The 24,418-nt window shown below is 38.2% G+C and overlaps 1 protein-coding gene across 3 annotated transcripts; it reads right to left on the bottom strand.

Moving 5' to 3' along the window:
* Nucleotides 1-869: 869 nt before the first annotated feature.
* Nucleotides 870-22,639, bottom strand: FBXO15 (F-box protein 15). Of its 3 annotated transcripts, XM_085220691.1 has the most exons (10): nt 22,456-22,637; nt 20,673-20,786; nt 18,681-18,785; nt 14,384-14,626; nt 13,905-14,114; nt 13,635-13,764; nt 11,207-11,289; nt 9,907-10,052; nt 4,343-4,467; nt 870-1,466 (listed from the first exon to the last, which is right to left on the bottom strand). In XM_085220691.1, the coding sequence occupies exons 1-10, from the start codon at nt 22,584-22,586 to the stop codon at nt 1,197-1,199; spliced, it is 1,557 nt and encodes a 518-aa protein (XP_085076817.1). In that variant the 5' UTR covers nt 22,587-22,637; the 3' UTR covers nt 870-1,196. The 3 variants fall into 3 exon arrangements, with proteins under 3 accessions (XP_085076817.1, XP_085076818.1, XP_085076819.1); XM_085220692.1 differs by lacking the exon at nt 20,673-20,786 and having other exon boundaries at nt 22,456-22,638; XM_085220693.1 differs by lacking the exons at nt 18,681-18,785; nt 20,673-20,786 and having other exon boundaries at nt 22,456-22,639.
* Nucleotides 22,640-24,418: the final 1,779 nt, after the last annotated feature.

Here is a 24,418-nt window from a genome sequence, read left to right as displayed (position 1 = left end):
TTGGGTGGTGCTGTGTGGAGCCAGGAATAGGACTCAATGATCCTTTTGTGGGACCCTTCCAACTGAGGACGTTCCATGGTTCTGTGGTTCCAGGTGCATAGCTGAAGCTCCTTGCAGCCCACAGTAGAGCAGGCTGTCCTCCTGCAGCCCATAGGCAGGCACTACTACACAAAGTAGATCTCCACAGGTAGCCCATGGAGGAGCCCACAGTGTAGCAGTGAACGAGGCCTAAAGGAAATAAAGCCCACGGAGAGCCTCCACTGGAACAGTACCAGGCCAGAGCTGCAGCCCACGGAGAAGAGTCCAGGATGGGACAGGAGGGCTGGGAAACTGCTGCCAACAGAGACCCAGATGAAGCAGTGCTTGGAGAGCTGCAGCCTGGGGGAGGCCCACACAGGATCAGTTCAGGAAGGATAGCATCCTGTGGGATGGACCACAGTTGGAGCAGGCATAGAGAGAGTGACAACAGAGGAGTGGCAGAGAAAGCACTACAGACTGACTGCCCCAGACTGCCCCTCTTCTCTATTGTCCTGCGTAGCACAAGGGGTAGAGGTAGAAGGAGCAGGTGTGGAGGGAGAAGGTATTTTTAGTTTGCTTTTAGATCTTGCTGCTTTAGTCTGCTAGCAGTGGACAATAAATTACACTCATCTCCCTATTCAGAGTCCTTTCTGCCCATGATAGTAACTGGTGAGAGATCTCTCTGTCCTTAACCCATGAGGTTCTTCAACAGAACGGGGGAAAAAAGAGGGAGTGAGAGAGTGGCTTGGTAGACCTTAACTACCTATCAGTGTGAAACCACCACGGAGGCATAACGGTGAATGCTCTCAAATCCAGTGCATCTTATAATAAGGCAGAGCTTCTTCACAGTATGGCACTCACAAGAAGTAATTTATTAACTATGCTCAAGGGTGTCTATAAAAAAAAATTATTCCTGAAAATATTTTCAGTGTGTACAGTACCAGCAACAGGCTAACAATGAGATGTTGAACAGGAAAAAAAAAACCCACAATTTCTATCAATATCCTTTTCAATTTATCCAATGTCAATTAACAAACGTACACAATTTTACTTGTTAATGAAAAGCCAGAAGTGCAAAACTTGCAAATAGTATTACCCATTCACATTAAATTTTAAACATGAAATACATAGGATTCACTTTATTATTATTATTTTAAAGCAAGGAAAGCAACAATATATCAGTACTTTGTTCCATACCAATTATTAACCTTTTCAGTGCTTATGTAAAGAATGAGACTGACTATGAAATACTCTTTGGTTTCTTCCAACCACACCAACTCAGCACAGACTTTGCCTTCTGAATCTGCATAGACTGTGGTATAGATATGACCCATGTAATCATAAAGGTTGGACACTTTGGAAGAGAGTTCCATGCAAACTGGGGCACTGAAGCACCAGAAGGGTTTTTGAGTTTCATCCAAGACAGTAACATCCATCATGTAAGAGTCCTACAAACAAGAGCAGAAGAGATTACTTTCCTACACCAAGGCACAGTAAACAGCTCTATCCCTGATTTTAGGGAGAAATACAAAGGTTTCAGCAGACAGCAAGTTTTGGAATGAAGGAAAAAAAATTCAAAATATGACTGATAATCTTTCATTGACTACTACAAACCAAGGTACGTACTTAGAGATTTCTTACAGAAATCAAATTTGCATCATACAAACATCAAAAAAACTCTTGCACTGCCACCCTAAATCAGATGTTATTTCTTGAAGACTTTTTAAGCCTTTAAAATCTGAGGTTCAAAAAGGGATAGTCCTTTCAATGTGAGAAATAAACTTAAGTTTAAACTGAAGTCTCAACTTCCATGAATGAAGCAATCCTTGCAAAAACACATAAGGAAACCACCCTTCAGGCAGCCAACACACACAATTACTCTATTTGCCAGCTATAAAGGAAAGGCCACTTTCTCAATGGCTGCAAGCATCAATTCCCAAAAAGATATTATTTTAATACATTGTTCTGCCCTCCAAATAATTCTTCCTGCTAAAAATTTTTTGAAAATATTTCCTTAGAACACTACACAGTTACATCACTTTCTAAGGCTAAAATCACGATGCCAATTCTGGGGCACTTGAAAAAATGAAGGTTTTACATATGTGCACACAGCACACAGGTTGTTTATCATTGTTACTATCAGTTGTTACCTATTCTCAGCAGTTCTGAATCATTAAAGTGAATCGGCCTGTCTTAATTACATTGTAAATATGCATTACTTCCAGAAGCATCATTTGTTCCAAAAGCATAACCAACACAACACTGCACATTCCATGTCAAGAAATAACTTGGAATGCTTTATTTTTCAGTACTATATAGCTGTGTTTCTGTTGCTTTAACAATTTCTTCAGTGTTACTGTAATTCAAACAAACAAACACGGAGTAGATGGCAAAACCTTAAATGACATATAAAGCTTCCTTAAGCTTGTTAATATAGACTACACTGAGAAATATACAATTCAAACTAAATTTGATGATCATTTAATAACTTATATTAGGTATAAATGCACTTGACACACAGTAGTCTTAAGTGAATCCTAGGGAAAAATACGTACTGTAAGAGACCCACCTCCCCACTGAGATGGTATCAGCAGCATTCAAGTCACTGTTAGCGGAGCGAGTTTTTGCTCTTACCTGTATAAAATCTGGTGGATATTTCACACAGTGGCTCTGTGTTTACAATTGCTACTGAGCTAAAGAGGAGGCTCAGAAGATACAGTATCTTCTGAAGGCATGGCTTAGAGACAGGAATGGTAGGTCAGGTTGGTCCTGGGACTTGATAATCTCAAAGGTCTTTTGCAATTGGATGGTTCTGCAGTTCTAAGAATTACTATTTTCTAATCTGACACTTTACATTTCAAAGACCAAATGTGAAAAGTAAAGCAGAGTGATCCTGACCATTGGTAGCTCTTCTTTCTCCATGCATTCTGAAGCAATTCAATAACTTGTTTTTGAAACAAATATCCAGAAGTGCCAAAGAAAGCTTTCTTTTCTTGAATATCAGCTAAACTTCAAATAAATTCAAAATAGTGTCATACTCTGCTCTGGTCGCTGATTTTATTTGGCCTTCACTTGTTTTAATAATTTTAGAGATTTATGTTAAAAGACAAATTGAATTCTACCCACAGCTATGTGTCAACATGAGCATAAAATGAGGCATATAAAAAAAGACTGATACTTTTTTCCTAAAAGCAAATATTCAGAATAACTTATGCTGCAAACACAAAGGACAGAATTGTCTTAAGAAATATTTCCTTAGCTAGAATTCCTTCTACTATAACATACAGTATTCTTATTAACATCAAGGGGAGAAGGATTTGTTCTTTTGAAAACACTTAATTCAAAACAGTTTGGTACAAACTGAGGGGAAAATATGCAACTGAACATCACAGTCACCATGTAAACAAGGAAAAAAACTGCTACAAATAATTAGAAAGAAAAGACTGGATGGAAACTCTAATTCAAGCTCAATTCTAGTTAATCTTCTCAACAGATACACATTGGTTACTATGTTTTAAGATAAAGTTTATATTCTTCATTGCACAAGAAAGCTGCTTGACATAAACAGTGGTTTATGTTAATGCCTATGAACAAACCACTATGCTATCAAACTTTGTGCTTCATCCCACTTTATGCAGGATTAGGAGAAGAGCAGTTTTATTAATTGTTTTACTCTTTTCAAAATAAATGTCAAAACTGAAATAAAATGTTGAACAAAATTTTTTTATAGTAGGACTTGCAGGAATTTTGGTACTTCTGAAATTTCAAGCAGCTAAAGTACATTTAGAAATGTGTGCCTGCACTACTGCAAAGTCTACAGGAACTACTCTTGATCTTTCTTCAAAACCATTCTTTTAGGAATTTTATACAAGAAAACAAATGAGGAGTCCTTTATAATACAGTCTTTTAATCCAGCTGATCCCATTTGCATGACTCAAGAGCTAAATTCTGACTGAACGCAGGCTGTATTTTCTGCCCGTGTCCACTGGCGTTTCAGTATTCTTCAAAAGTTTCTAACTTTCATTGCACATACATGCTATAACATAACTGCCCAGCATTTCCCCAAGGTTCAAGATTTATTACTTACAAGGAAAAAGAAAGGCATTTGCATATCTGCAGTGCCTTGCTGGTCCAATGCTTCCAAACAGTGCTAGTCAGACACTGCATCTTTGTTATGTCAAAAGCATTGCAGTCATCAGCAAACATGCATAATGAGTCTATTCTCTAAACCAGAATTTTTTTAATAATGTCATACTTAGAACGTATATACATAATTCTATTTAGAGATGAACATTTCCAGAAATGAGAAGTATTTCTGACTGACCTTTACAATGCCTTTAAAGGCAGTTGTTTCCCAGGATAAGCCAACTGTCCCAATAAGAGGTATGTGCTTTGTATTATCCTTTAAGCTTACAACTGTGAGCTTCAAATATCCATTTTCAATGTCACCTGAAAATATTAACACACATAATATTATACTTCCACAAATAAAACCAAATCAAATACACTGTAAATATTTTTCTTCTCTCCCTACTTCCCACTGTGTCTTTAGTTGCCACATGCTCACCTGTAAAGCAACTCAGACATACACCACCAGCTAACTACCCAGCACATCACAGAGAATTTAAGTCACAATTCAGAGCTTTGATGCCATGATCCAAAGTAGAAACAGCAGCTAAAAAAAATGTTGAGTTTACAAATCTGATGGCTACCTAAAGGAGTTATGCAAGATGCAAGGAATACACTTTAATATTTCAGTCACGTGCAGCAAGTGCCTCCATCACTGCCTGCCCCCAGAAGTCAAGGTCAACATGTAATACATGAAATAAATGATTAAATATCTTCCCTTCATTTTTGTTTACTATTATTTCTCTGCTTCCTGAAAAGCAGGAAACACAGCTACCAAACACAGCACTCCATGTGTGGCCTCATTAGAGCAGAGAAGAGGGTCACCTCCCTCCATCTGCTGGCAATGCTTTGATTAATGCAACCTAGGATACCATTAGCCTTCTTAGTAAGAAGGGCATATTGCTGCCTTATGTTCAGCTTGGTGCCCACGAGGACCCTCAGGTTATTTTCTGTAAAGCTGCTTGGTGGCATCCAGTAAGTACTGATGCCTGGAATCACGTGCAAAGCTTCACATTTCTTGAACTTCATGAGGTTTCCATCAGCCCATTTCTCCAGCCTGTTGAGGTTCTTCTGGATGGCAGTACAATGACCAAAGAAAGATCTGTCACTCCACCCTAGTTTTCTGTCATTAGCAAGCTTCTAAGGAAACACTCTGACCCATTGCTAGATCATTTTTAAAGATATTTAATAAGACTGAAACCCATACTGATCACTGTGTTGTGTTGTCCCACTACTGACTCCCAGCTAGACTTTGTGCCATGGACTACCATCCTGTGGGCCTGACCATTTAGCCAGGGCATGTCTCCAGGCCAAATGCATCACTCCTCACAAGACATCCATTATCCTTGTAGTGAAGTCCCATTAGACAACTCAAAGAGGAAAAACAAGCAGAATTCCCTTCCAGGTTCCAGTTCAACACGAAAAAAAAAAAAAAAGCGTTAAGTATACCTGGTAGCTACCCAAGTGATTCAGTTTCCAACTTCAGTAAATCAAATCCAATGACAAGATTTCATTCAAGATAAATATTCAGGCTCTACAGAGTGAATATTAAAAGCCTGCACTTAAAGATGAGTTTTAATAAAGGAAATGTAAAATAACATCAGTCAACAAGCATTTTTTGAAAGAGCTACTCAGTTATCCACAATTCAGATTTAAACAGAAGCAGCCATTCTTCTCACAGACAGACTGAAAAAAATATACCACTAATAAATTAATGAAGCCCAGGATATTGCTACTGTTGCACAACATTTATAACCTGGAGTACTGCATTGCTAGATAGGCCAATTGGGTAGGGTGTAACTTAGTAATTCCCTGTTGCAGACACATCTCAACTACAAACCAAGTTGGGAAGAGGCAGCACAGAACAGGAATCTGAATGTTGACACAGATGGGTCATTTCATTCAATTTTATAACTTTTTTTTTTTTTTAAGGTATAAAAGTTCCATCCCTATGCTCATAGCCATAAGAAAGAAAATGTACTACTAGAAGCTATCAAGTAGTCAAAGTGTTAAGTACATCACCTTCCTCATCCCAATCAGGTAAGAAAGGAAACAAAAAGCAGAGCAAGGAATATTAAACATATCCAGGGGAACATGGAGAAAACAAGTAAGACAGTGCCCTCTTAAAACTGATCTATCATTTGTTTCATTGGCCCTCTCATAAAAATCGTAGTTCAGTTTATGCAAGACAGGTATAGCAGCTGAGCAGTCTTTTAGTCAGTACAGGTTATAGGGCACAAGTAATTCCAAATAAAGAGAATACCAACATAGAGAACATATATCGTGTAGTCAAATCTCAGGGAAAGAAAGAAATAACTCAGTAGTTGGCCAAGTGAGTTTGTTAACCATGTCTTAATTGTAAGTGATGACTTAACTGTTATTTTCATAGACAATGCTGTGCTTCACCAATTCTGGTGGCCATAACATGCCTTACAGAGCTGAAATAACTTAAATTTGCAAATTAATCCTCAAGAGAAAAAATTCCAAACACACAATGCGATGCTTTACAAACAAATCTTACAAGCACTCTAAACACACACAAAAAAAACACCTCATTACATTTTCAAGGCATAACACATCAAGTGACAATGAGCATTAATAAACTACAAACCTGAAGCTTAGGCCACCATAGGGCTACAAAGCTATCCTTGAAGAGTTGAAGAGCTAGGTAAATGCATTTCAAGAATGTTTATTTAAAAGCTAGATGAACTATTTATGATTTTTGGATGAGTCAGATGTAAAAGTTTGTGACAGGTTTCTGAAAACAAGGGAAGTTTTCTAATACATTCAATTTGAAATCTTTTAGCATATCCTCCTACAGTATCTGTCAACAGTAATGTATTAGCGATTCTGTTTAAACATAAGGAAACAAAATAAAATACTAAACAACAGCCAAAACAGGGTGCTGAAAAAGCTAGCTACTGCAGCACAAGTATGAATTAAAAAAAAAAAAAAAAAAAAACTGAAGTCACACTTAGTCCATCCGCATGGTTCAGTGAAGTGTAATATAACTTTTTTTAATTTAATGAATTATGCTATGAATTTTGCAGAAAGAATTGAACACAGAGAAGCAAGAATGAACACAGCATTATTGGATACTAATGAAAAACTGATAAATAAAGCAATTAGAACAAATAAAACAGTTATTCTGCAGAATAACAAATGGACATACTTGGTAACCCAGCAGTGTCTACAGCTTCACAATGTAAAAAAAGTAATTACGTCAAACTTCAGTATAACATCTGAAAAATGTTCTGTGCTTCAGGTCGTAAAAACTGCCTTTAGCACATCATATTCATAATTTTAAGATAAGAGTGGATGGGTAGAGAATTTTAAGACAACACAAGACTTCTCACTATGTTGGAATCCTCCATGCTTCAGAATCATCCCATGGAAGTAGAAATGACTGTTGTTAAAAAGAACCTAAAAAACAAAATTCAAACCATGAAATACATGGACTAACCTACATTTTCTGAAGCACCACCTTAACTAGAAAGAGCAAAAAGAAAGACAACAAATCACTGTGAAGCTATGTTACAGCAGAGAGCCATAAACAGCCTCACTACATTATTTTCAAACAGAAACTAAGGAGGAAACCAAGCATTTTCCAAAAGGAATTACTGTACAACTACATGGAAGATGACAGATGAGCTTATTTGCCTGCAGAACCACAGCTTCAGCTGGCTGATATCCTCTGAGAGCAGAATGGAGTGACTTCTTCATGCATTTAAAGGACACAAAGTCAAAATAGACAAGAAAATACTGGTGATCATAAAACATCCTCTAACTATCAAAGTTAGATGGGATCAAAACTTCAACTCCTTTCTTTATAGCTTCTTATAACTTCTAAGCAGCAAAAAAGTGATACCAATAAAGTAGGTGTGCCACATATTGCTTTATCTTTTGCAGCTGGACAGCCAGGAGCCTCAAGTTTTCATTTTAGACAATAAAGCATGGCATTTACTTCAGAAACAAGCAAACAAAAATTTAGAAAAACCACCACCCACATTCCCTGGCCAATTCACAAAAAAAAAAATCTTCTAAAGGTATAAAGAGAAACTCCTGTAATAATAGCATCTCAGTAGAGATTTCTACTGCTACATGGAATACAAATTCACTGATGTTTAGTCTTCCTCATGTTTCTTTATTTCAAGCTCAGACCTTTTAAGGAATCTGAAAATGTATACGTTTCAAATGTTTCAAATTCAAAGGACTACAACACTGCATGCTACATAAAAGCCTTTAGCCTAAATTTGAGTTCTTCCAACACAGTAGAACAGTCAAGCCTGATAACAGTGCCCTCTGCTGTCTTCTTTAAACACAGTATTTTCAGAAATCAACAGAAGGCTTGTTGGTACTCCTATTAGAAAAACAGTAAGAAGTAATAATTAATTCATGGTGTTTCATACTTTAAGATCTGAGATTTATGAAAAACGATTTTAAGCTTGACTAAGTAATTATCTTCTGCATTTTAAATCAATACATTTGCTTTGTGGGCTAGGGAAAGGACGAGATTAGACAGGACCTTATATTTAAAAAGAAAAAGATGGCAGAAAAAGATAATTTTATGCAATAAACGAGCTAGTATTTATATTTTCTGCAGTTTCACTGTTCATGCATTTATCACTGGAGAGTTCAGTGGGCATATTATATCGTTAATGCTTAACTTTAACAAGTTACAGTATTTACTTACAAACATGCTATATATATATAAATACTTCGTAGGAACTGTCTTCAAGAAAAACACATCTCTGGCCAGCTTCACAGAATCTGTTGGCACTGTTGTAACTGAATAATATGCAGGATGGAAAAATAAACAGAAAGGGGCTCTGTCACCATATTAACTTATATTGTGAATGAAAGATGCCAGCAGAAGAGATCTTTGCTGGTAAAGTCTACTCAGGAATGTAACAGTCATTCCAGGAGGATTCTTAGAGAGCCACTTGTTCCCAGAGACTCCTGCTGCTCTGTCAAACAGTTGTGTAGCTGTAGGCAGGGCAGTGTTAAAGCCAAGCCAAAAGAAAGATTATCCATGTGGTTTTGCAAAACTTCAGTGAATTATTAAGTTGGGTTGTACATAAACAACCCTATTAAAAGAAAAAAAAAAAAAGAATTGAGAAATACAATATAGTTAAAAATAATCAAGGAAATTTTTTAATACACACACACACACAAAAAAAAAAGAATGGCAGAATGGACAAACTTAAGCTGACCTATATAAAAGCTGTAAATCTTTAAGTCTGAAGTATATCTTATAAATACATTTACATATGCATCCTTCCATGTACCTACAGTCTGATTGAAAAGAATTCTACAGAAGTGTGTCTCCAGATTGAGAAAAACCTCATTGTCACAGAATCACAGAATCGTAGGGGTTGGAAGGGACCTCCAGAGATCAAGTCCAACCCCACTGACAAAGCAGGTTCCCTACAGGTCGCACAAGTAGGTCCCTTATATTGTAAGAATAAGCAAGAACACCAACCTGAGCAAAAAGCTGTGCCACTGCACTGAACCAAATGAAAGCATCCTGATCATCTACAGGATGTACAGCTCAGGCCCGACATTATGTTAATGTAATAGCAGACAGACTTCACACAGAGCAAGCTTACAAAACCTTATGAAACACCATGCAAATATAAAGAAATAATGCAACAAAAAATTATAGCTTGCTCTAAAACCAGAGGCAAACTGAATATAAGAGAGAAAGCATAACAGTAGAGATAATTTTATAAACAGACATTACTGTTCTGTGAACACAACCTTTTCTGCAGAAGAGACTCTTGAATGTTCCACACATGTAAGTATGCTTTCCACTGTGCATATCAAGATGTAGGTCATAGTCATGCAGTCCATATTCTGGGTCAATATCATCCAGCACAGGTTTATCAGGTGGAAGAACGTACTGACTTTTAAATTAAAAAAAAAAAAAAAAGCAATTGAGTTAAGCAACAAGGAAGAACTTAATACAAAAAGATACAATATACAGCCTACACTGAAAGGATAATTGTGGAGAAGTAATGAGAAAAAAAATTCAGAACATACCTATTTGCTTTTTTTTTTTTTTTGCTAATACTTTCAAAAGTCAAACATCTCCAGTTCATCATGTTTCTCTAACAGTTTATTAGTAAACTGTCCAGTCTAGCCAAAAGCAGAAAATACAAGAGTCAACTTTAAGAGACATCTGTAACACTCCTAAGTACAGACTTGTTCATATAAGATGAAAATGCATCATTTTAATTACAAATCTAAAAGCCAGTGAGATAGACTTCTCTAGAATATCAGTTATTGTCTGAGTACTAAACTATTGCATACAAATGATCAGTAGAGCCCAGATTCCAGAGCAAATCCTACATAGTGTCCTTTTGCTGTTCAGTGAGATCATATTAAGTCTTACCTTAAATGAAAAAAAAAAAAGTCATACCAAGTTATAGCAGGCAGGCAAGATTACCACTAGCATATACAACTGTGTCTGAGCAGCAAGCTGAGCAGGTGGGAGCAGGGGAGAATAAATTTCTAAAATAATCTGCTACAGCTAAAAACGTTCCTACCTTTTCCATTTACAGATATTATACACTTTTTACACAGGACAAAAACACTTGATAGGAAATTCAGTCAGCTTTCCAACCAGGCTGAAAGGCACCTTACCAATATACAGGATTTTTTTCCTCCCCTCTTGCACAATTTAAAATTATTTTCCCACACCCTAAAATGTCTTCTTTTAGGTCTCCTGAGAGCAGGAAATGAAAGACCTACATATGAAAAGCGAGATAGTATTTGGAGGAAGAGAATATTTCTAACTTTCTCAAAATAGCAAGTACTTGTATGATTGAATTATCTCCTTAACAGCACAACAATGGCAACATTTCAGAATCAAAATACTTCTGCATCTTTGTATATAGTTACCCTAACTTGTTTCTATTGAACTAGAATGGTCAATTACTGCCTAAATACAAATTCTTATCAGCAACCAATTCTAATTGGAAACCTAAAAGTTTTACTCATAAGGTTATCTTTATTGCCCACAAAGGGGGAAAAAAAAAAAAAAAAAAAAAAAACTTACACTGTTGCAGAACCCAAAGCACTTCTCTCAAGAAGTTGATGATAATGAAGACTCACCATAACAAAAGCAATTTCATTACTTCCCTGCAAAGATAATTAAAGTAGGTGCATTTTCATCCGGAAATACTCTTATTTTTTTTCCCCTCAAGGTCTTCCTGAGCATTAAAATTCATTGATAAATGCTGAGCTTATTACCCTGCCTGTTATTGCAATAATGGCACCATTTAACACATGAACAAATACTGCTACTCTTTTCATAAGAGTACAGAATGTATGTAAAAGATCACTGCACTCCTGTTTCATGGAGAAAAGCAAGGAAACTAGCTATGCCAAGGTAAAACTTAGCACCAACAATTTGTGAATCTTACCTCTCTAGCACCTACTTACCACTTCAAAGATGATACCAAAGAAGAATTAAACAGACCTTACACTCAGCTACTGAATACTGAATACCTAAGCATCAAGCTTTACATCCATAAGGAACTATTTGCAAAGAGGTAAACATCAGTGAGGAATACAGAGCTATTCAACAGAAAAACTGAATTTCAAAGTAAAACCCTAGATGTCTTCACTAGATTGTATACTCCTGGGAAAATGGTAAGACATACATTCTATAGGCCTGAATAGCTCAAAGAAAAATTAAAGTTCGTGTTGAGAGCTAAACAGAGCCAAAGGTATATATTTTATCTACAGAATTAGAGAATACAGAGATTCTACCTCTCACTTTGTTAAAAAAAAAAAATGCATTTTTAAGTCCTACATTTGCATAAACATCAGTGGTAAAAGTGTTCACTGTCAATATTCTATTATACTCCTAAAAAGCAATCAACTATTGTTTTCATCTCTCCGGGTCACCAAATAGAAAATTACACCCCCAACCACAATTTTTTTTTTTCAGCTATACTCATACTTTTGTAGTGTAAAATTAAAACTATAAAAGATATAACGAGATAGATTAATTAGTCATGGCATCTCCCCATCTTCCTCTTTCCAAAAACCAGAAAGCCCACATAATCTGTTTCTGGTAGTCAAGACAGCTAGCATCAACCATTTCTGTTCTGTTGCCAAGCTATGTCTAAAAACCAAGATGTCGGGCATCTATGACTATTACATTCATCTACAACTAACTGCCTATGGTTACTCTGCCCACATAACTCTACCCACATAGCAAGCAAGAGCAGCTGTTCAGAAGATTAAGCAGGAAAAGTGTACTAGACCGTGACAATCAACTGTTAACAAATTTGTGGAACTTATATCTAAACCATTTCCAGGTGCTGAAGTTGTTCTTCCAAGCACAAGAAGAGGTAACATATCAACAAAACCATAGGGACAACAACACAGGGACACCAATCTACTAAATAACATCTGAATATCAAAGGAAATTGTTGTTTAGTTATCTGAGCTTTTCAAAGATTAAGAAAGTCAATGAGGCTTGCAGAGGTCAGCCAGTCCAAAGATTTCTAGGAAACTGACTCCTTTAACTAATAGTGAAGCATGTATTCTTTTATGTGGTTTTAAACAGTTCCTCTGGTAATTGTGTGTATTTGAGATGGCAAGAGTTCCCAGCTGAAAATAAAACTAGTTCTGAGTTACTGTCCATAGCCTCCCTGAGCAAACCTCCTTGCCAATACTAAATAATATAATTAAATCTACCTCATCGCCATGGCAGGGGGAACAAGAAATGGCTGCCACCCCTGAACTCAACCCAAGAGCAGAATGTCTGAGCCAGACTTCCACAGAATCTTGCTTTAAACCACTTCAGGAAGTCACCTGGGTCCCAGCATATCTATCCAGTGCAAAGGTGCAGGCTCCTTCTAAAGCAGATATCTGCTTTCGAAGTTTTACCCTGCTCTCTAAAAGATGTTCATCTCTACATACAGCTCACAGAGATTAACCCCTTAATGTAGATACTTCAGTTAGACACTGAATATCACAGAGCATCCCCACAAGGGGGCTACTTACAGCCTTACTACTGCTAAGAATAGGATACAACCACTTGGTGATATAGATCAAAATTGGCTTCCAAGGTGCTTTGTAGGAATGTATTGCTTTAAATGAAAGGAACAGGTCAAGAAGTGGGGCTGAGAAACACTGTCACCCTCAAACTCTGCTGTTTAAAATGTCTTTGAGTGATCAAAATTTGACATACAATGACTGCAAAATAAATACAACTGAACACAGAAATAATGTTTTTACAGTATCTAATACACTGATATAAAACAGTTCTTAACTTAGAGGCTTTTTTGTTTGGAAAGTACAGATACACTTGTGACAGCTCTTTAGAATACAGTAAATTATCAAATAACTGTTTTTATCCGTATTTTCCTGCTTTTAGTTTAGACAAGAGTTTTAAAATCCAAAGTAAACAAATAAATAAGTAAATAAACAGAAAAGATGCAATAAAACTAAAAGGCAAAATGTTTCCTTACCTTCCACAGTCCTACAACAACTCCTGGATTCAAACTGAAGAGTTGGACAAAGTTATCAGACCCAACTGCTACACTGCTTTCAGTCAAGTGAGAAAGAGAATACTCAGCAATTAGGGAACGTCGACGAGGACTGTGATAAGAACACACAGAATATAGTAACAAGATTATAGACGTAATACAGATAGGCTTTCTAGGAAAGAAACAAATTCAGATAGCTCCTACAGCAAGTAACAACAATAAAAATGTCAAAAATCCTACTTTAAAACTCACCCATTCTTGCTGGGAGCTGTGCTTTGGTCAGGAAGCAGTGGTATAACTCCAAATAATTTTAGGGTTGACAAAATGTCTAAGCATGGCCAACCTGTACCATACCAAAAGATACTAACAGATGTGTGCTTAAATGATAGGTGTGACTTCTCCATCACATGTTCCTTTTCATTTTTGTCCTTTAGAACAATTATCCAACTCAAGCCAGAGGTTCTGTTATTCAGGAATTGAGAGAGAATGGGAGTGTTTAGAAAAACAAACAAACCAATCACAAAGGTTCTCAAAGTCACTATGCTTCCAATAATATTTCTAAATTTGAATTAATTGCTATTCGTTTAGATCATTCATAGGCTATGAATGTACCTTCACAACACAACATGCATTTTATAGATCTATTTTCACATTTCCTCAGCTTTCCAAAGCCATTAATATTCTGTACATTTTTCTTGAGTAAACGTCTTTTGTGACAAGGCATTGCTTACTTTATAGCTTTTTGGTTTTTACATGGAAGACCTGTACATAGATCTACAGGTTTAACAAGTTGCATTACTCTAGTTTTGACAGCAGCTATTTGTTTCAAGATATATTCTTTCTTCCAGTATCCAGGCTTTCTATCCTCTACAACAGCACAGCTCGAAGGAACAGTTTCCATCTGTAATAACTCATTTTTCCAAATTCTCCGTTTTGCTGGAAAACAACTGAAATAGATTTTCAGCCAGATTCCACTGAAAAAAAAAAAAAAGAACAGAAAACAGAGGAAAATCACACAAATTTCAAGTTACTTAATTATAAGCACTAACCATCTAATCACTTCAGCAATACAATAGAAAGCCCATCTTATACAGGCAGATCTCGGTTATCACCGAGCATAATGTTGGTAGAAAATATGAAGTCTCAGAGTATCAGCAAATAGGGCTTAATCTAAATCTAAGTTTAAAGAGGACATGAAGGCGTAGCCTCCCATATACCGGTCATTGCAAAGGCACAGGTTTTACAGTTTTCCATATTATGATCTCTGAATAGCTCATATCAAGTGTAAACCTGAATCTAAAAGATGGTATATGTCAGTCAGCATGCCTCATGAGCTTATGAGGCCATCTCAGAGGATACAGACTCTTTGGATATACTTTTTCTTCTAGAGTATACATACTAAGTGAGATCTACTTAGAACTTCCTGCTCTATCACAGAAAAAAAAAAGAAAAAAAAAGTTACCCAATTCATTCTTAAAATTTGCCAGCAAGGTTGATAAATATCACAAATACATTAAAATAAAGTTTTAGGCTAGTGCTCTAGAAAGTAGAATTTTTTTATCTTGGGAACTTTCCACTGTGCTTTGCCTTTCAATAAAACAATAGATAAGCAATTTTTAAGTCTTCCTTTGCTTTATTCTGCTACTTTCTTCACAGGCTGTCCCTTACAGTCACTGATATTAAAAAAAAAAAATATGTACAAATTTGAGAAAAAGTTACCAACAGGAAAGAAAGAAAAGTCTTGTCTGTCTTCCTGAAAAGGTAGAATCCAGAGATAACATAGCCATACCATGACTTAAATGAAAACTGTACAAGTTTAAGTAGTTGCTTTTGAAAATTCCACCCCCAAACAATGATGCATCCTCCTCAAGCAAAAATAACCAGTGAAAAAAGTTACTTAAGAAAAATAGTCCAGAATCCTCAAGCTTTTCACTTACGTATATATGATGGAAATATCAATGACAAGTCAAACCCATCTGCACTTTTTTTTTTTTTCCCCAAGAGCTCTGGATACCAAGATCAAAGAACTACCCAAGAGAAATGACAGATTCACCTCTTTTCTGCTAGGAAAGGCAAGAGGATTTATTTCTCTCCCAACTCTCAATTATCTCTAGGGTAGTACAGAGATACCGAGTACAAGATGTTAGACGAATTCAAACAATAATCTGCAAGTTACTGTTGCCAATTAGACTGCTAATTCTGAACTTACACAGTCTACATAACTGCTAAAGAAAACTAATAACAGAAATCAAATTCTCAAGAGAGAAATTACCTTTGCCAGATCTCACTTAATCCCAGGACAAACTTACACTAATGTGCTTTGCAATGCATTTTTTCCCCCTCCTTCAGGAATTAAAACATTCAAGGACTGAATGTATTCCTCTACCTCTAACCCAAGAAAACCCTTCCAATTTCCCTAGCTGAGAATAAGTCTCAACATGCCTTTAACCAGACTCTGTTATTGATGCAGAAATATTCAGGAATTTTGAATAGACCTTGCAGCTTCTCAACATAAGCTTCTATGAATGGTAAAAGAAGGTTAACAGCCAGGTCAGGGAGAGAGAAAGCACTACTGAGAACAATCTCATTTAAAAAACAACACAACACAAAGATTTCAGTTTTGAAAACCAAAAACAACGAAACGAGGAGAAGGCTGAGGTAATCAAATTTTTTGTCTTGATCTTCTCTGACAACTGCTCACACAGCCCTCAAATGAAAGATTTGGAAGGAGGGGATTGGGGAAGCAACATCCCTCCTATTGTGAGCAAAGATCAGGTTCGTGATCACCTGAGGAACTTTAACATCCACATGTCTATGGCTCCCGAGGACATGAATCCCAGAGACCAGAGGGAAATAGCTGATATAGTCAGCAAGACACTCTTAAGGGTACTTGAAAAAGTCATGGTAGTTAGACAAAGTCTCTGGCAACTGAAAAAAAGGCAACATTATAACCATTCTTAAGAAGGGCAAAAAGGATAACCCCAGGAACTACCCACCTATCAGTCTCACAAATCATAAAGACATCCAACAAGGAAGCATGAATTTGCCTCTGACAGCAGATTATATGTGGCTTTTGCCTCATGGTGTTAAGTGCAATATTCACCTCAAGACCTCTTACTGGACACTATCACAATAAACCAAATCAATCTCTTCATGCTAACTCAAGTGCCAGAATCAGATATGCACTGTCATTCACCATTTGACCACACCAGCAAAATGGTGTAGGCAAATCTAAAAGATCTTCTGGTGTTCTATCTTCTTAGATCATGTTATACAGTTACCTTCTACCAGCAATCAAATATCACATGACAGAAAGGAATAACTACTACATGCTGACCTTGGGGGTAGAGCAGAAAGAGGGGACAGAAACATTTCCCTGCCTTCAACAGTTATACTGAAGACTTCAATACCAAGGAATGGAGACATTATGTGAAGACCCTGTATAATCAATGGGTATACAGATGGTATGGTATATCCAGGAGCTTGGCTAATGTAGTTGTTATATTGGAGTAAGGAAAGAAAGTCACTCAACCTATCCTGGGCTCACAAGATGGACTCCAGCGGAGCAGATCTCCAGAGGGATCCTTCCCCACCGGCAGTCAGCTCTTAAATGGGTCTAGGAGAGGTGAAGCCAGGCTCCCCCTTCCTGCAGCACAGGAGAATTGCCTTCACCTGTGCTCCTCTGGCTGACTCATTGCTCGCCTCAGGTGATTAATCAGAGGTTCAGGCTGTGATTCAGCAGCCCCATACAGAGCCCAAAGACAAAACACAGCACTGGGCATCACAGATGCACCGTACAGAAAGACTGATGGCTCTTGACTCAGCTGAGCTATTGAAGCTGCTTAACAATAAGTACATGCAGGACAGCAAAGCTATTCTCAAGAAGATACTCTGCCAGAGAAAAGACCAGATTTGTCACAGTTGAAATTTCTCTGAAAGCACCAAAAGATTTAGGGTATCAGGAAGGCCCATAGAAATCCAACAGAAAAAAAAGTGACCCAATCTTACTGAACCAGACGGTCTCCTCAATAAAGAAAAGCAACTTATCCACAGATCATATTTTTGTCCATATAGTAATCACTGCTGAGATTAGAAAATGGAAATGCTGAGATGGAAACAAACAAATTACAACAGTTTAATCCTGTTTTACTACTCTGAAGTTGAAAAAGCTATAAGACACGTAAAAATTGTATAGTTAACATAGGTTACATGTATACATGTGCTGACAGCCTCAAAAAAAAGTAAATCTGGATTATGACCTTCCCTTGAAATTCGTAAGTTCTTAACTGATCAAATTTTAGCAAATAACTGAAATACAGATGACTACTGGTTGCAGCAATTTACTGTACAGGAAGAGATTTTTCTCATTTAAATAATACCAATACAGCAGAATCATGGGGAAAGAAATGATTACTATGTATGCTAGTTACCTGTACAAATGAAAGCTCTTGATCCTTTCATAAAGTCATGTTGAAATTAGCTCAATATAAACAATAACAAGACAGTCGCCAATATTTACGTCTGGCCTTTCATTTAAAAGTCACCAAAATTGGATAGACAGAACAGATAAAAGCCACCAGTCAATCACTTGACTAAGTCAAATCCTCTGCAAACAGACCAAAAAAAGAGCTAAAGTAGTTGGACTTCTACAGTTATAAAAGCTTAATTCCACAAAGCTACTGTCTACGCACCACTAAAGACTGCCTGAGCTAATGATCCAGTGCAGGTGGTTATGAATACAAACAGAAATAAATGCAAATTTTACAAAAAAAATAAATGCTAACAACAACATTTCAAGGCATCGTATTTAGGTTTTGTCTGATACTTCCCACTAAAGTTAATAGGGCATGCACAGCTAAAATTCCATGCAACACATTGTACTGTGAGCTACGCAGTACACTTTCAGCAGAGTAATTGCCAGTGGGTACCATTCATCAGTGCTCTGGCATCAATGAAACTAGATTAGGAAGACTAGTAACTCAGGTAAACTCAACTGATGTACAAGTAAGACTAGCACACTTTCCTTACTTATCACTGGCCAGCTGATAGAAGAGCTTATTCACACAAGCAACGTGCAGCAGGGATACAGCATCCAAATAGGAAAATACCTTTATCAGCATTTCTGATGGCATGCTGGAAAACAGAAGAAACAAACCCAGTTAGATTTGTCTGCAAGTACCAGAAATGGAAATAGCAAAGAACTTTAACACTCAACTGGAGTAAAAGGGGAACAAAACTCCAGCTTGAGTCCCAAGACCAAGCCTCACCTCAAGAATTAATTTGCAGAGTTTCAGAGTTTTGCAGGGTTCCAATTCATCCTTGATCTATCATATTTGCTTACAACAGTTTCTAACAACTTAATAAAGTGGTATCAGACATTACATGAAGTTTTGGGTTTGCATTTTAATTGAACTTTAACCCAGTTTGACACAAAACTACCTCCTTCAGTCTCTCACTTCTTGTATCATGATTTTACAATTTAACCCATGAACATTCACCAGAACTGTGTATACCTACCCACCCCAACTGTGCTGGTAGGATGCACCTGCACAGAAATGTCCCAGTCCAATGGTGGAATCATGCTAAGCCTCATCAAAATATTCAAATCAGGTGTGCTCTGAAGCCTCACACAACTCTAATTTATGCCAATAGAAAGATGTGAACTTCAAAATAAGAGTTGTGCAAAACCATATAAACATTAATTGTCCATCAGGCAGCTTGCTGAACTGCAGGTGCCAGCTGCAAAATTCCACACGCACTGGTTTTTTTGCAGTCTAAGTACAAGTGAACTTTAACAGACAGAAACCCTGAACCCTTACAGTAGTATCTGGTAACAGCACAGAGTTCATTAAATAAGTTTTAAAAAGTATTTTATACTCTTACTTTTTAGAGCATGGCAGTACGATATTATCAAAATAGTAAATAATAATAATAATAATAATAATACACAATCCTGTGAAATAAACACCTCAGCCATGTTTCTTTTTTTTTTCCCCGGTTGTATCATTTAAAACACTTGCTGATTTATAACACTTTATTCCATTTATATGCAGATTTCAAGCATTTAAGTATAATAATGCCAGTACTCCACAGTGTGTATTAAAACTAAAAAATTTAGTTATACTAAAAGAGAAGCAAGCACACCAAAACTTGCATGGTTACTTAAGTGAAAGGATTCAAACCATGTCAATTCAAAACAGCTAATGCATTTATTCCGGAGAAAACATAGAAATGATCTCTTGAAAAGCTACAAATTGTTTAAAGTAATATGTTTGATCTAGAGTTCTCAACAGTAGTTTCTACACCCACATTATTTTTCCTTTGAAGGAAGCTTTTTTCCTCACCTTTCATATCAAACTAATAACTTAAGGCATTCAAGGGATTGAACTGGTTATACAATGAAAAACAGAAAAAAAAAATAACACAGAAGGCTGCAAAATACATGAAACGAAGGAACAAAGAAACAATCCTTTATGAAAAACGTTCTTAGATGTTTTTGTAGAAACCTGAAAGATTTTTCAAAAACAGTAATTAATAAGTGCTCTTTCAGTGTCGAGAAAGGAGAGAAACATTTACTTTGGAGCACAACTGCAGCAGCTATTTTCCTTCCACTCACTCCACCATTTTGGCTCCCTACAAAAACCAGTAAGTATCAAACTAATAACATCAGAAGTTTTACACTAAGTTGGCTTTTTTTTTTTACTGTAACACAGTAACACTTATTTTTAAGGATCATCACATCCCCTGATTTGCAAGGGATTTACTGAAGGCTTTGAATGACTTGGAAAACGTGGCTTGATATCATTTGGAAGACCTAAATATTTCATGGGAACTTAGAAAGGGATATGAAGTAGAACAATGCCTGAAAATATCAGAATGTTAGCACAGGATCACAAAGAAGGTCAGGAAAGCAAATCTCTTCAACTCTGAACATCTGACATGTTCAATGTATGAACTTAATAAATTTAAGATTTATAGTCTGCAAGAACTCTACCTCTCTTAAACTGAAGATATACTTACTTCTCAAAGCATACACTAGGTTTTGAATTTATGGAAGGTGTCCAACACAGACTGTCAGCATTTACAGTTTCAGAATATTTCCTAGATCCAGCAGCAAAGCTCTGTGACATATTCCTATAAAGTAAAAGCTCTTAGACACATCATTATGCAATGAGGAAATACACATATTGGGCACACACATCTCAGCTGAGGCAAGATGGAATACATCACATGGTAACTCATTATTATCAAATAATCTGAACAATTATCACCAAGTTAAAATGCCTGACATCAGGAAGATGGCAGATTTAAACTCACAGGTCTCTCCCTTTGATTAATCTCTCATAGTAGTCAGTAGAGATCTATTAGACAGCCACATCACTATTGGCACCAGAATCAAGCTCCAGACAGATCCCTACACTAAGTCAAACTCGCTCTGTTAATCTTCTGGTTTGCACCATTATTCTACAGACATTTCTGAACTATACAGCTTTACTAAGCTATTAAAAAATATCAAATAGAACAGTACTTAGAGATTTTCTCAAAAGTTGTCAAGGCTCAAAAAGAGTTCCCTTGACTGTAAAACAGAACCATATTTGAAACAAAGCTACACTCTCATTTCAGGTTTTCCCCTGCTAAAATACAAGCAAAACTGCAGGTGATAATTCAACAGAAGTTATCAGTGTTTTTATTGCTCAGTAATACAAAAATAATTTGGACAGAAATTACTTTCTTTTAATAAAAAAAAAAAAAAGCAATTTTGCATAAATCTAATACAAAACCTTATAAACAAACTGGCAATGCATTTTTTCCTAGTTTTCTGGAAGAATGAATGAAATTGTTAGAAATATTACACAAAAACATACATATTTCAGTTTGGACGCCAAAATCTAATAGATTAGCAACATTAATAGCAACAAAAAAGTAGCCAGATGTCAAATATACCCTGAAGGTCAAGTAGATGTTTCACGGATGTGTGTTATTATTATCAAGTACATTTAGAAAATGAGATTAAGTACCACTGTGAATCAGTTTGTAACAAACTACACTATTCAAGAGCCATTAAAAGGATTTAGAGCCAAATTCTGTTCAACAGCAGCTGAATTCGCTCTCTACCAATGGAGACACTCTACCCTAGAGGCACAACAACCTCAACTGCTGTTCCGTTAGCTTTCAATTTGTAGAACTCAGTTCTGTGTCAGTATTTTCACTTGTATACCCTGTAGTACTTGCAATGTGAACACTGCCCTTTATTGTTTTGCAGCTGGCCAGGGAACAAACCTACTTCAGAAAACACAGAAGAAGCTGAGAGTAGTGACAACACCTGTCTACTTCTCCAAATGTAGCAGTACAGGTGTAGATCAACACCCATGACGGCAATACTTTGACTTCTGTTTTGCTCCTCAGCTAACGACTCCAAAGGTTTCATGAAAGGCGGGCATTATCCCTTCTGTTTACAGGTTAAAAAGGGGAGGAATGAACCAGCAACATGAACTACAGGGGAGGAATGAACTACACAACAGTGTTAGTAGAAATTCGTCTTCTCAACCCTGCTTCTGAACTTGGTGAGGTAGACTTCAGTACAAACTCCACAGAGAAATCCTCCCATCTATTACACAAGCTCCAACACGCACACTTGGCACAAGGTCCCCTAAGCACCTCACAGACTCCGTTTCCAAGGGGAAACAACGGAAAGGACAACGACCCACGCCGCCGCAGACGCTTCGAGAAGTGCCAGGGGCAGCTCTGGGGGAACAGACAACCCTCGGCGGCCTCTCCTCAGACCGAATAGGGAGACCATTACCTGAGCCCGGCGGCCCGGCCGGACCGAGAGGCAGCAACCGGGGTAAAGGAACACAGCCGCCCAAGCCCGGCTGGAGCAGGAACCGCTTTGCGGCCGTACTGCAGCGGGGCCGAGCCGCGGGCTGCCGCCATGGCAGCGGGTTGACGCGGTGAGGGATAGGGAGCGCCGCGCCCCGAGGCGGGGTAGGGCGGAGCCGCTAGCGGCTATACCTCGTACAGACTTGGTTTTGAATGGCAACGAGAGCTCGCAGGTTCGGGGTACCGCGCTGCGTCGGCCGCGGCGATCTGAGCGCCCAAACCGAGGTCTGTGGGAAAGCCTAATGCCGGGCTCTCCGTGGGTCCGGTATGCACCGGCACGGCAACTGCGCTGAGGTTATTAAACGCTGTTGTTGCAGTGCCTCTTACAGATGCTTCACAGAGCAGGGAAAATGGGCTCTGAAGTCATAGAATCACAGAATCATTAAGATTGGAAAATACTCTAAGACCATCTAGTCCAAGCGTCAGCCCATCCCAACTGACCATGTCCCTCAGTGCCACATCCACACGGTTCTGAACACCTCCAGGGACAGGGCATCCACCACCTCCCTGGCAATCTGTGCCACTGCAGCACCGCTCCTTATGAGAAGGATTTCTTCCTAACATCTAACCTGAACCTCCCCTGGCACAACTTGAAGCCATTTCCTCTTATCCTATCACTGTTATGTGTGAGGCCAACCTGCACCTTACTACAGCCTCCTTTCCCAGAGTTTCAGAAAGCAATAAGTTCTCCTCTGAGCCTCCTCTCCTCCAGATGGAACAAATATTTGAACTCAGAGTCACAGAATGGCCCAGGTTGGAAGGGACCTCAAAGATCATCAAGCTTCAACCCCCCTGCCACAGGCAGGGTCACCAACCTCCCCATTTAATACTAGACCAGATTGTCCATGGCCCCATCCAACCTGACCTTGAACACCTCCAGGAATGGGGCATCCACAACCTCTCCAGGCAGCCTCTTCCAGCACCTCACTTCTCTCACAGTAAAGAACTTCCCCCCGATATCCAACCTAAATCTTCCCTCCTTCAACTTAAAACCATTTCCCCTTGTCCTGCCATTATCTACTCTTGTAAAGAGTTGACTCCCCTCCTGTTTGTAGGCTCTCTTTAGTACTGGAAGGCTGCAATGACTTCACACCACAGCCTTTCCCAGGCTGAACAAGACAAGCTCCCTTAGCCTGTCTTTGTAGGGGAGGTGCTCCAGCCCCCTGATCATCTTTGTGGCCCTCGTCTGGACGCTCTCCAACAGCTCTCTGTCTTTCTTGTACAGGGGGCTCCAGTCCTGGACACAGTATTCCAGATGGGGCCTCACAAGAGCAGAATAGAGGGGGACAATCACCTTCCTGTCCCTGCTGGCCACCCCTCTTCTGATGAAGCCCAGGATACCATTTGCTTTCTGAGCTGCAAGAGCACACTGCTGGCTCATGTTAAGTTTTTCATCCATCAGGACCCCCTGCAGGTCCTTCTCTGCAGGGCTGCTCCCAAGGACTGCTTCTTCCAGTCTGTATAAATGTCTGGGATTCCTCCGGCCCAAGTGCAAAACCTTGCCCTTTGCTGTCTTGAACCTCATTAGGTTCACTCAGGCCCACCTTTCAAGTCTGTTGAATGGCATCCCTTCCTTCCACTATGTCAGCTCAGTCTTACAGAACAGCTTGACTAACTACTATTTGCATCAGAAATTATTCTCATGCCCCATATCAACAATACATTCCCTAGGAAGCAGGAGCAGAGATTTTTCTAGATATTCTGGAATTTAGTGATCCCAGATATGTGTACAGATGGGGAGAAGAACACAGCGAGAGCAGTCCTGTGGAGAGGGACTTGGTGGTCCCAGTGGACAGAAAGCTGAACATGAGCCAGCAGTGTGCGCTTGCAGCCTGGAACACCAACTGTATCCTGGGCTGCATCAAAAGAGGGTTGGCAGCAGGAAG

This window comes from Meleagris gallopavo, chromosome 3 (genome assembly GCF_905368555.1).
Source record: "Meleagris gallopavo chromosome 3, MGAL_WU_HG_1.1, whole genome shotgun sequence".
Taxonomy (NCBI): domain Eukaryota; kingdom Metazoa; phylum Chordata; class Aves; order Galliformes; family Phasianidae; genus Meleagris; species Meleagris gallopavo.
Note: the sequence above shows the minus strand (reverse complement) of the source record. Positions and strands in the feature narration are given on the sequence as shown.